At 47.9% G+C, this 13,094-nt stretch overlaps 1 protein-coding gene across 1 annotated transcript in view; it reads right to left on the reverse strand.

Annotated features, from left to right (window-relative positions):
• The window catches only part of E2F3 (E2F transcription factor 3), a 793,515-nt gene that overhangs the window by 132,913 nt on the left and 647,508 nt on the right, over positions 1–13,094 (reverse strand). Inside the window, exon 6 of the mRNA XM_044065766.1 lies at positions 5,336–5,456. Coding sequence (XP_043921701.1) covers positions 5,336–5,456 — 121 coding nt within the window. The remainder of the gene's footprint in view (positions 1–5,335; positions 5,457–13,094) is intronic.

Below are 13,094 nucleotides of genomic sequence, written 5' to 3' on the forward strand. Positions count from 1 at the left end.
GGAGCCGAAGGTGGAAGTATCGGCTCCGACATGGGCAAGGTTACGGTTCCGACAAACTCCGGCTCCGAACTCGAAAGGTGAGTCGGCGGAGGAATCGATGGCGGTACTGAGGGAGCCACAGTCTGGTGAGACGGGCTTTGGAGCATCTGGGCTAGTGCCTGAGATTTTATGAGTCTACTGACCACCCTCTCATTATCGTGGTCGGAAAGCCTGGATGACCTGGATGAATGAGTCCTATGACTCCGCTCCGATAGGAGTGGTGATCTCGGAGCCGATCGGATGGATTCTAGTGAGGGGGATCTAGAGAGCTTGCGCGCTGGAGTAGTCTCCAATGCAGGTTTCGGAGGGGAGACGACCTTGCTCGCTTTGGATCCAACTGGAGCCGATGTCGGAGCCATCTCAGTTGCACCAGTCCTCGACTCAGAAGCTGGAGCCGAGGGTTTGGCGGTTTTAGAAGACTTCCCCTGAGCCAGACTTGGACGGGGAGTCATCGGGCTTCAATAAGCCCCTTAAGATGAGCTTATTATGATGCTCCTGCAGGACTCTTGAACTAAATCCGTGACAGACGGAACAAGAGTCCTGCAGGTGTAAAGGCCCCAAGCAGTAGACGCAAGAAGTGTGACAGTCTGTCAGAGACATTTTGACAGCACGAGTCACACTTCTTGAATCCCAAGACCTTAGCGTCTTTGGACATAGTCCTAAATACAGAAAAACACAGTCAGCCCACACACTCACTTAACTTATACCCAAAAAGGAGTTAAGGGAACTAACACATCCACACACACACACTCTAAGGGTTGGGGGAAACTAAGCTAAAGCCCGTAGGCCCAATTATAAGAAATAACTAAAAGGAAGGGAAGAAGGGCTACAAAAGGGCTGTAATGAACAAAACTATCGATAAGGACCTAAAGTAGGAAAACCATCTGGAAAAACTATCTGAAAAACTAGTTCTATTAAAATCTCTCTCTTACTGACCTGAGCCGGTAAAAAAAAGCAACCTTGCAGCGAAGCGGCAAACGAGATCTGGGGAGTTAGCGCATGGTATTGTGGGATATAGGGCTGCCTCGAGCTGGTAAAAATAGCTCTCGAGCTATAGTATAGGCAGACTCGGAGCAGAGGATCGGCTCCGAACCCATCCAGCAAGAATGAAGGCGAGAATGACAACTTAACATTCATTGTTTCCAGACTGACAATGTTGACTCCCTAAACTTTTTAGGTACCACTGAAGTTTCCTCATATGCAGTCTTGCATATGGAATTAGCAGAATGCAGCAGGCCATGAACCCCAAAGCCTGCAGAATTTGTCTTGCAGATAACTAGGTTTTTGTTGCCATCTGTCTGAAGTATATGGTCAATTGCCTTTGTCTGGCGTAAGGTAAGCCCATCAGAGCAGTTGTATTCAAGCTTGCACCCAGGAATGTAATTTTTTGAGAGGGTACCAGTTGTGATTTCTTTTCATTTATTGTGTACCCTAGGCATGTTAGAAGCCTTTTTACAAATGCCAGATGTTGAAGAATGCCCTTGTTCTCTGCTTGAATGAGACAGTCCAGGTAAAAATAAATTTGTATGCTTCTTTGTTTGCAAAATGCAACTACTGGTGCCAGGCACTTTGCAAAGACCCTGGGCGCAGTAGATAAGCCAAAGGACCGTGCGGAGAATTGGTAATGCATAAAACCTGCCTTGAAGCGGAGGTATCTTCTGCACGATTCCCTTATAGGGATATGCAGGTATGCCTCAAGTCTAGAGTCATTAACCAAGTGTTCCTGTCCAGCATAGGCAGTAGCTGTTGTAAAGTCAGCATTTTGAATATTGGAATGTCCAGGAACGTGTTCAAAATCGATAAGTCCAGTATTGGACGCCAGGCATGGTCTTTTCTGGGTACCAGGAAAAGTCTTGAATAAAAACCTTGTCCTTTTTCCTGTTCTGGTACTGGTTGAATAGCCCCCATATCCATGAGGGACGTAACTTGTTTCTGAGCCTCTGCCCATTGATTTTGTGGCAGATCTGGCCAACCGTTTGGAATTGGCAAAGTATGGAAATTAAATCTGTACCCCTGGGATACTATGTTTAATACCCACTTGTCTTGGGTAATTAACTGCCAATTTTGAGCATGAAGTGCTAATTTTTCCCCAAAAGGGGCTGCCAAAAGATAAGTGCTTGGGGATGGTAGAGGGAAGTCACTGAAACTGCTTACTGTAGGGTTGTGCTTTGTTTCCTCCAGATTTGGAGGTGGAGGCAACCCATTGCTTTGACCTGTAAGAACCCTGTGATTGGTATCTACAGCTTTTTGAGTGCCTGGATTTGCCCTGAGAGGCTCTGTTGGACATAGAAAAGGACCAGTTTTTAGTAGGCCAGTGCCTACTGAATCTGGGTGGTTGCACTTGTAAGAAATCTTTTACAGTTTGCAAAGATTTAGCTTGGTCTTCCATTTTCTTTAAAACCTCTTCTGCCTTATTACCAAACAGAGTATCATGCTGTAAAGGGGCATCCAACAATTTAGCTTTAACATGATCAGGCAGATTTTGCTCCTTGAGCCAGGCATGCCTTCCAATCACAGATCCAGTAACTGCGGCCCTGCAAGAGGCCTCCAAGGAATCAAAACCACATTGCAAAGTATGCTTTCCAACCTGTTCTGCTGCATGCAATAATTCCTTTAAGTCTATTTTCCACACAATCAGAAATCAACATAATTTTCTGTTTCAATAAGCCCATAACATGCTGTTGATATTTAAGCATATGAAACGGGCAGTTTAAGGCCCCAATTGCCAAGGTTGCAGACGTATAAACCTTCTTTCTCCATCCAGCGCCCTGGAGTCTCTATCAGAGGGGGTAGGATTTTTGGCTGTAGAGGCCTTTACACCTTTGGGACCCTGTGAGATCGTTTCAGGATCAGCTGCAGGATTTATGAAAAGAAATTGGTGGGAGTCAGGAGCCCTGTAATATCTGTCTGGCTTACTAGGAGCCGGAGGTAGGGAATGAGGAGCCATGCTTGATTCCAAAAACACATAATCAACAATGTCTAATACAGGAGGTATAGCCAAAGGCCTATGCTGAGGAAGAAGGAAATCCCCAGGCCTCTTTTTTGATTCAGAGAAATCCTGACTCTCCCAATGAAAATGTACCCTTAAAGTATGCAAGGTTTCCCCAAAATAATAATCCTCAGGAGGATATGCAGATGGGATGGATTCTTCTGCAACTGAATCCTCATAGGGTGGTTTAGAAAATTCCTAATCAGAAGAGAAATTAGAAGAAATAGAAACCTGATCTGAAGATTCATAATCAGTGTCTTGCCTAGGCCTCTTAGCAGGGGGGGGGGGGGGGGGGTTGGGAACCCCTGATCAAGGTAATTAAGTCCTCAGCCATTTTGATCATCTGTTTTTAAGGCATAGGGGCCTGAACACGTGGCTCATGCGTCGTTTTTTTAGACAGATGATGTTTTTGATCTTGTTTTTGAAGCTGGCGTCGGTTTTATATAAAAATGTTGAGGCCTGAAAACACCCTCAGAAGCCAGTGCCTGCTCAGCGGCTCCAGACTCATCCAAAGGAGAGACATCCGTGGGTTCAATACTCTGAGAATCTCGCGGCATACCGGACTCCACATGGGTCTCTGTAGAGGCCTGCGACTCAAAAGTAGCGGGTATCAGGGGCTGCGAAAGCACCTCACTGAGTACTGGCGAACCGGCGACTGGCTTAAGAGAAGATTAGTCGTCAGTTTTGGACCTCGAAGGTCTGTCTGTCTTTTTCTTTGCGTTTTTTGTGAACTCCGGTAGTCCGATTGCTAACAGATGACATTTCAGGGTAATTAAATCTGGACCCAAAATATTTTGAAGGAAAAATATACAGACGCTGGATAGTGCGTTGGTTAAATCTAGCACAAAACCGACAGCAAGGCACGTTATGATCTGGGCCTAGGCAAGGAATACAGTACAAATGAAAATCCTTATGAGGTATTTGCTTCCCACAAGTAATGCAATTAACTTTTACTGACATTGGTAAGGAGCAAGAAAAAAAAGTTTCCCCAATGGGGTACTTGGCTTTAGTAGACGACTTCGGTTCTGAAACTCGAATGCGAAAATTACAGGAGTCAGCCGACCGGCACTTGCCAATTGCTTCTGCTTCGGGCACAGCACGGCAAGAAAGACTGAATAAAATGGCGTTGGCCGCATGTTTTATACCCCTGATGACCTGACGTCATGGAAGAGGAGACAGCAACTGACGCGGGACCCAAGACTTTGTTATTCAGGCTGACTGAGGGCAACCTGTCAGCAGATTACCCAAATGTAATGACTGCAACAGTGAAACAAGAAGAACATCATATTATGACTTGTAGTTTCTTTGGCACCAGCCAAAATTGCAGGCAGAGTTGGTAGTAGGCATTCTGTTAAAGTACTGAGGTCCTGCTACACTTCTCTAAAGGTACCCCCAAAATGAAATCCTGGATAACGTTCGATTCCACAATTTCAAGAGGCTTTTACTAGTGGCAGCAGTGTTATTGTGCTAAAATTACTGTCTAAATGTAGTTTTTCAGTTACTCTGAGTCACTCATACTAGCCAACCTTATTTGGCACTGATAAGCTTACTATATTTAATCTGTCCACAATTACAGACTGCTGTTGAAAATGCTTAGTGTTTGTGAAAGACAGTTTGGTGACTGTGCGGATGCATGCACATGAAATAGATTGGTGAGAGCGGCAGTAATTGCTGGGCAAATCAGAATATGTGTGAGTGGAGGTTATAAGGAGCTGCACTGAAAGAATCTGATTTATCAGCAATTGGAAATGTGAGCATGGATATCACTTGTGCATTTATTCATTTGATCACAGCCATACAGCCGAAGTGTATACTGGCAGTAAAGTGGCGGCAATTAGTGGGGACAACTGTGTGTATTTGCACATTCATACACACACCTCAAAACACCACAACTAAAACGCAAGAAAATCACAAGGCAAAAACTGACTATACATAGCACATTATACTTCTATCGATGACAGATATGCTACAAGGAATGCTGCCCTGCAAATATCAGTTTACACTTTGGCCATTTAAGCTACAAATGTGGTGCATGTGCTTGCTGCTGCAGGTCATCTTCAAACTGGATACTAACCGTAGTAAAGTTACAGATGAACCTCAGGGTCTATGTACACTACTTGAATAGATTTCAAGTTCTGTGAAGAAAACTTTAATTACATCTGTAGAAAGCTGTTTGGGAAATTAAAAAGTAACAGTTTTCTTCACAACATGATGCTCCCCATGCCAAGCTGCAAAATTATTCAAAGATCAATAGCTTGGTGCCAATGCAACAGACAGAAGGACCCACACACAATGCATTCAACTTACCTTTTATTTTCTGGCACTTCGTAATATTTCCATTTAGGTCCTGACTAGAAGTTTCATTTTCATCTGGACATAAATACACTTCAATAGGTCCATGTATGCTAGTTAAATGGATTTCCAAGTTCTGTGAAGAAAACGGCTTCAGTTACTTGGTGCTCAACCACCCCAATAGTGAAACAGGCACATCAGGTTAAAACTTGCCCAGTAACTGTAATTCCAAGCAAATCAACAAGTAAATTCCCAGAAAATGGCAGAACCTGCTGCAATACAAATCCCAGATGCATAGCTGTTTCAAAGAGTGGCCTGTGCCAGTACGATAAACTAGTGCCACAGCCAAGAGAGAGACTTCTGCAAAATAAGAAGTTATGTACTCACCATAACGTTCCATCTGAGTAGGTAAACTTCATTTGTCAGCAACCTATGGGTATCGGATATGACCTCGGATCAGAGCCGGCAGTTTTCAACAGCTTTAGATCTGAGCTCCAAGCTCCTCCCCCTACCCATAATCCCCTGCCAACCCTGACTGACATCAGATAAAGTTTGCCCAACAGCAGAAACTGCTATAAAATTATTAATCTCAAGATAAAGTGGGTAAAACCCATGGACCAGAGTATGAAGACATTCGCAAGTGAGGGGGCAGGAGGGAGGGACAGTTGCTGACAAATGAAGTTTACCTACTCAGATGGAACGTTATGGTGAGTACATCACTTCTTAATCTGAAGTAGTTAACTTCATTTGTGCAGCAACCTATGGGACAGAGTCCCCAGCTACTTGGATCTTGGGCGGCCCTCATGGAAGGATGTTCCGGAGCACTGCAGAGCCAAAGGATGCTCTCCCTCTGGAGATAATGTCCAATTTATAGTGATTGATAAAAGTATGAGATGAAGCCCAACTGGCTGCCGAGCAAATATCATCCAAAGAGACTCTAGCTCTAAAAGCCGCAGAGGTAGAGATAGATCGAGTAGAGTGGGCATGGACTCCCTGAGGTGCTGGCCTGCCCGAACTTTCATATGCTAAAAGGATACACTGTGAAATCCATCTAGACAGTGTGACTTTAGACACAAATTTACCAAAGTTAAATTTGGCAAAGGAGACTAACAGCTGATCGGATTTCCTATGATCAGATGTCCTGTGGATGTAGAAGCGAAGTTGTCTATGCACATCCAGTGAGTGTAGTTTGTATTCCCCTTTGTTATGGTAATTAGGAAAGAAGCCGGCAGGTTGATGGACTGGTTAATATTTGACTCAGAGGTAACCTTGGGAAGAAAGTAGGGATTGGTCCTGAGGTAAACTCTATCCTTGTGAATGGTCAAGTATGGGGGTTTTACACAGAGGGCCTGTAGTTCAGAGACCCTTCGAGCTGAGGTGATAGCGACAAGAAAAGCCGTTTTCCATGACAAGAATTTAAGATCTAGAGAAGCTGCAGGCTCAAACGGGGGAGCTGTCAAGGCCTGAAGCACCAGCGTTAAATTCCAAGGAGGGACTATATCCTTCACTGGAGGTCAGAGCAGAAAGGTGCCTTTCAAAAAGGTCTTACACAATTTCGTGGTGATCAAAGGGCCCAATTCATTTCCCACGTGATAATCAGAGATAGCTGCTAGTTGAACCTTGACTGTGGAGGAGCTAGCCTCCTGATGAAACAGTCCTGACAGAAAGTCTACTACAGCGGGCAAAGGAGCGGTAAAAGGATCCAAATTTTTGCGTTCCGCCCAAATGGAGAAACGTTTCCATTTGCTGCTATAGATCTTTCTAGTAGAAGGCTTGTGCGCTGCTACTAGAATGGTTTTAACTGGGGAAGAGATACCGGGAGTCCTAGCTACGAGTGGAACTGGAGCAGCCAAGCTGTGAGCTTGAGGTTGTCCAGATTCGGGACTGGGATATCTAGGGGGTGGGATATTGGATCCGGACGGGGATCCAGAATCCAAGGAGGATTCACCAGATGAGACCAAAGGTAAGGGAACCAGGTTTGACGAGGCCAAAACGGGGCAATGAGGATAATCCTGCTCCCCAACCGACTGGCTTTCTGAAGAAACTTCAGCATCAGAGGAAGAGGAGGGTAAGCATAAAGAAGACCGGGAGGCCAAGCATGCGGCAGAGCGTCTCTCGGGGGTCCCCCGGAGGGGGAAATGAGAGCGAAGTAGTCATAACATTTTGTGTTCGAGGGAGAGGCAAAGATCGCAACAGGGTTGACCCCATTTGGCGAAGATCTGATTCACTATCTCGGGATTCAGAGACCACTCGTATGGTAACAGGATGGTGCGACTTAGTTTGTCCGCTAGGATGTTGGACCGTCCCGGAATGTGCATTACTATGAGAAAGCGGTTGGTGGAGATCACCCATTCCCACACCCTCTCGACAGAGTGGGTAACATCTGGTTCCTCCCTGTTTGTTGATGTACCAGACAACAGACATATAGTCCGTCTGAATCGCACTTGTTCCTACAGGAAGAAGGTCCTGAAGTGCTTGCAACGCTAACAGCACTGCCCTCATCTCTAGGACGTTGATATGCAGTGTGGTCTCCGTGAGGTCCCACGTGCCTTGGACTGTCCTGCCCGAACAATGCCCCCCCCCACCCGAGGCAGGAGGCATCCATGGTCACTATGGCTAGTGGAGGGGTCATAGAAAAGGGGCGTCCTTGCTGGAGGTCCGGAGATTGGAGCCACCATAGGAAGGCCCCCTCTTGCAAGCCCTGCTGAGTGGAACGGGATGGCTCACAGGATAGTGAAGAAAAGATCACTGGACCTGAAGGGTCCATTGTAAGACCCTCATGTTCAAACGTGCCATTGGCAATAGGTTGATTGCTGCCGCCATCGAGCCAAGAGCCCTCAGAACCAATTCCGCCAGGGAAGCTGGAGATTGCAGAACAGCCTGCACATGTAGCCTCAGGGATAGTAGACTGTCTGTGGTCAGGAAAGCTAGAAGTTTGTGTCCAATCTGGCCCCTATGAAGTCTATAGTCTGAGTCTGAGTAAGAGACTACTTCTCTATGCTGATAGTGATCCCCAGCCGGGGAGCTAGACGAAGAAAGTAGTTTCTGGCTGCACAGAGTAGAGGCCTTGTTGGGGCGGTCAGGAGCCAGTCGTCCAGGTACGGGAAGACCTGAATTCCCTGGAGCCTCAGGTGGGCCGCTAACACTTTGGTGAACACCCTGGGGGCTGTGGTGAGACCAAAGGGGAGGACCCTGAATTGGAAATGACTGGCTCCCAGCCGGAAGCTGAGGAACCTCCTGGATTGCCTGTCCATCAGAATGTGAGTACGCATCCTTGAGGTCTATAGAGCATATCCAATCGTTCTCCCGCAAAAGGGGGAGAATGGATTGAAGAGTGACCATGCGGAACTTCTCTCTAGTTACTGACAGGTTCAGTGAAGAGTGACCATGTGGAACTTCTCTCTAGTTACTGACAGGTTCAGTGAAGAGAGGTAGAGGATTGGTCTTAAGTCCCCCGTTTTTTTTGGCACCAAGAAGAACCTGGAGTAAAACCCGGACCCGCACTGGTCTGGGGGGACATGTTGGATGGCTCTTTTCCAGTAAATGTTGGATTTCCATTGCTGCGGCCTCCCTCTGTTCGGGTGGGACATCGGGGAGGTATCTGGGGCTGCGTGGATAACGAGAAACGGGAATTAGATATCCTATGGATATGATGCGAAGCACCCAGCGATCTGTCGTGATGGACTCCCAAGCTGCTGGGTGCCTCGAGAAACGCCCCCTGACTGCCTCCAGAGTGGAGCAGTCGGGCAACCCCTCAGGGGTGTTGCGTGGGTTGGTCCGAGAAGAGTTCCGCGGTCCCCCTCTGCCTCTAGGGTGGCGTCCACCCTGCCCTACTCTGCCGTGAAAGGGCTGGGGAGTCCGGAGCGGGATGGGACTGTTGCGACTTCCGGGACCACATCTTCTTCTGTCCCTTTTGGTTCTTAGAGAAGGACCTCTGGGGAGCAAAGAAGCGGACTCAGATGGCAGACGTCTTCCCGTCCTTTTCGCTCTGGACCAAGATATCTCGCACGGTTTTGCTGAAGAGGGCAGAACCATCAAAAGGGGCATTAGCGAAAGATGCCTTAAAGGGTTCAGCGAAATCACAGTGCCAGAGCCAGGCCTGATGTCTCATAACGAGGCCCGCTCTGCCGGCTCTATCGACTCCTTCCATGGCATGGGACAGAAGCCGCATAGAGGTGTTCGATATGGATCGTAGAGTGGCCATCCCGGTGGAGTGCAATTATTTGTCCTCCGCCGACATGGACTCGGGGGGCGAAGCAGCATACTCTTTGATAAGGTCCCGCTGCAATCGGAGCACGTGCCATGTAGTTGGAGAAGGTAGCCGAACTAAACACCCGCTTCCCTAGGCGGTCCATCGACCGAGACTCCTTGCTCGGGGGATGAACCGAGGGACTCTCCTGAGCAAGTTCCCTCTTGGCGGCCGCCGCCACCAACATGGCATCTACAGGGGGACCCTTACTCCAGTGGTACTTGTCAGAGGGTGGGCTAAGAATCCTGTCCGGTCGCTTGGGGACTGGCTCCACAGTGTCCGGCTCCTTCCACACCCTGGTAGTAATCAAGTCTACCAGGGGGTCGGCCAGAGGGGACACCCAAGAGGTAGACGGGCCTGCTTCAAACGCCACCAGGAACACGGATTCGTCAGAGGTAAGCTTTGGGGCAGACCAACCCCCCCCTTTATTCTGAGCATCTCCATGATGTCACCAAATGAGACATCTTCAGGGGGTGATCTTGGGGAGCCTTCCCCTTCCTCAAAATCTGTGTCTTCAGTCAAGGACTCGGGGGAGTCCAGGTGCCTCCTCTTGCACCTTCGCTTGTGAGGAACCTCCTTGGGGGGGCTGTCCGAGGAGGTCTCACCAGCAACGTCTTCCTCCAATGGAACTACCTGGGACGTCAAAGCAGGCTGTCCCTGGGGCCGGATGATGGAAGTCGGGTCCAACTGAGGAGTGCAGAATGGAGCCGTGGCAAGGGCCGGGGGCCTGGAATCTCTCGACAGGACCCTCTCCACCACGTCGAATGCTGAGGGAGAGCTGCTCTCTCTGGGATCCAAAAGCAGACTCTCCCTCGGATCAGACGGACCAGCATGCTCTGACCTGGACGGAGCCGAAGGCATACCGATACCGCCGGATCTGAAGCTCAGCCCTCGGCTCAGAGTGCTCGGATCAGAAGAAAATGGACCCGACAGACTCGATGAAGTGTCGGCACCGAAGTACCCCAGACTATCGGCGCCGACACACCCCTGGCTCCAAGGCTGCCCGCCTCCGAAGACTCAGATCCTGGGAAGCGGGACGGAGAAGGAGCTATCGGGGCAAAGAAGGGGGTCGAGCTCCCCCCCGGAGGGGGGGGGGAGGCAGGAGCACTCCCATCTGCAGTTGGGCCTGGAGGAATCTTATCATCCGGTCCAAATCTGCATCCGTGAGACGTCTGGTAGATCTCGAAGAGGCCACCGAGGCGGGTAGGGAGTGTCGCCTCGATGACCTCGAAGGAGATCGGGTCTCCTGTTCCTCAGGACCTGGTGAAAAGCACGGGGACCGGATCAGAGAAGGAGGAGATCCAGGAAGACCTGGAGGGAGAAGACCGCTTAGCCGGGGGGGCCGAAGCAGACGCCTCGGCCCGCCGCTTGTGGTGCTTCTCCCGCCTCCTTTCTTTCCTGGCCTCCCTCTCCTCCGGGCCTAAGGCAGGAGGTTGAGTCCCGGCCGGGGGGAGGGAAGCAGGAGTGGCAGCCGCAGCGGGAGCCATGGGAGGACCGGAGGTAGAAGCGGAGTCCGGGGGCAGAAGACCCGCCAGAATCAGCTTAGACCTCCGGTCCTTGAGTGCCCTGGGGTTGAACGCTGCACAAATGGTACAACCAGAGGACAGGTGCTCAACCCCAAAGCACAACACACACTGAGTATGGCCATCCGCTGGGGACAGCTTATGGCCACACTCGGTGCACTTAGAAAACCTCACCTTTGGGGCCTCAGACATACTACAGAAGGTAAGCCACACACACTAGGCCCCAAACACACACACACACAACCCTGACGGAACCACGAAGGAAGGGGGAGGTTAAATAGAAACAAAATAATTTAAACTAAGAGCTTTTGGTAGAAAAAAAGGGACCTAAACACACACACACACCAAAGGTTAAATAAAAGTAGTAGAAAAGTAAAATTTTTCTCACAAGAGAAAGAAAACGCCTGGAACTCTGGATCAAGCTGCTGAAGTAAATCGCAGCAAAGTAGATCTGAGGTCAGTCAGGGTTGGCAGGGGGTTATGGGTAGGGGGAGGAGCTTGGAGCTCGGATCTAAAGCTGTAGAAAACTGCCGGCTCAGATCCGATACCCATAGGTTGCTGCTCAAATGAAGTTAACTACTTCAGATCTACAGATACCTGTACACTCAGCACCCATTCCAAATATATCCAGTTCTTCAAATGGGGGGGGGGGGGGGTCTGCTCCTACTAGCACAAAACCAGGTGGGACAGATAAACATGCCCACGTCCCTCCTGCCCCAACCAATCAGGTCTTATTTCTGTACCCTCCCACCCCTCCTTGTTCTTACTTTGTAATAAACTGGTTCTAGTTGAAAACGAGCAAAAAAAAAAAAAAAAAAAATTCTCTTAAACTTTAGCAAACTGCTTGCTACAGTATAGACCACACATGGAACACTACAATGCTCAGATATCATCGCAAATGCAATATTTTATTTGACACTTGTTTACCGGGAAAGTCCAACTAGGTAGGAGCCTATTTTCAGCACCGGCCTGGAGATAAAGGCTCAAATATTTAAAAAAAAAAATAAATTTTTTTTTACAATATTCAAAAAAATAAACATCTACAGTTTAAATATACCAAGTTAGACATATGAAAACAGTCATATAACTTATCAATTCTTAACCATAGGATTTAAATTATAGAACTTTTATCAAGTTTAGAGAGAAATTAAAGGCAAGTTTGTGTAATATAAACAGTTGTAGTAATGTGAAGTGAGAGAAGAGAGGCTTATAGTATATTTAGAGCGAAAGCCAAGGGAGAGAAATCAACATAAGTAAGGAAGTGAGTGACTGAGGAAGAGTAAAGAGGCGAAAGGTATAAATAGGTACTTTTTCACATTTAGGGATACAGTTTATCCTGGTGTTGTGCAAGAAAGAATAGTTGTGTAAAATCTTACCATACCCATAGATTTCCTCTTCAATGTGGCAGTATTCCAAACCTCGGGTTCTCCTCTCTTGCTACCCAAACGTCCTGCCAGTATACAAATATTCTAAGGCACTGCAGGGAACAAGGGATGTCTGCCATTGGCTAAGTGAATGTGGGCCATAAAAGTGATGTCTGCACATACCAGACCTCAGAACTGAGTGCCTCAGTTGGACCCCAGTCCCAGGATAACTGTACAAGTCCAGTGCCATCCAAGAAGGGACAGTTTAATGGAAGAAGGGGGAAGGAATACTGCAACATGGAAAAGACATCTATGGTTATGGTAAAATGTACCACAATTACTCTATGTCCTATTCATGTTGCAGTATTCCAAACCCTTGGGTGGGTGCCAAAGCTCATGGGGAAGAAGAAAGTGGAAGCTTGGAACTATTTTCTAGGAATTCATGAAGGACTGCCCTGGCAAATCCATCCCTGGATTTGGAAAGGTGATCCAATCTATAATATTTGATAAAGCTGTGGACAAAGGTCCATGTAGCTACCTCTAAAATGGAGGCAGTGTCCAGTCCTTTAAAGAAACCCTACATGAAGCCACTGCCCTAGTGCAGCATGCTTTAATCTTAGATCCTTAAGCTTTTCCAT

The sequence above is a fragment of the Protopterus annectens genome, chromosome 3.part0 (genome assembly GCF_019279795.1).
Source record: "Protopterus annectens isolate FY-2018-M chromosome 3.part0, PAN1.0, whole genome shotgun sequence".
Taxonomy (NCBI): Eukaryota; Metazoa; Chordata; order Ceratodontiformes; family Protopteridae; genus Protopterus; species Protopterus annectens.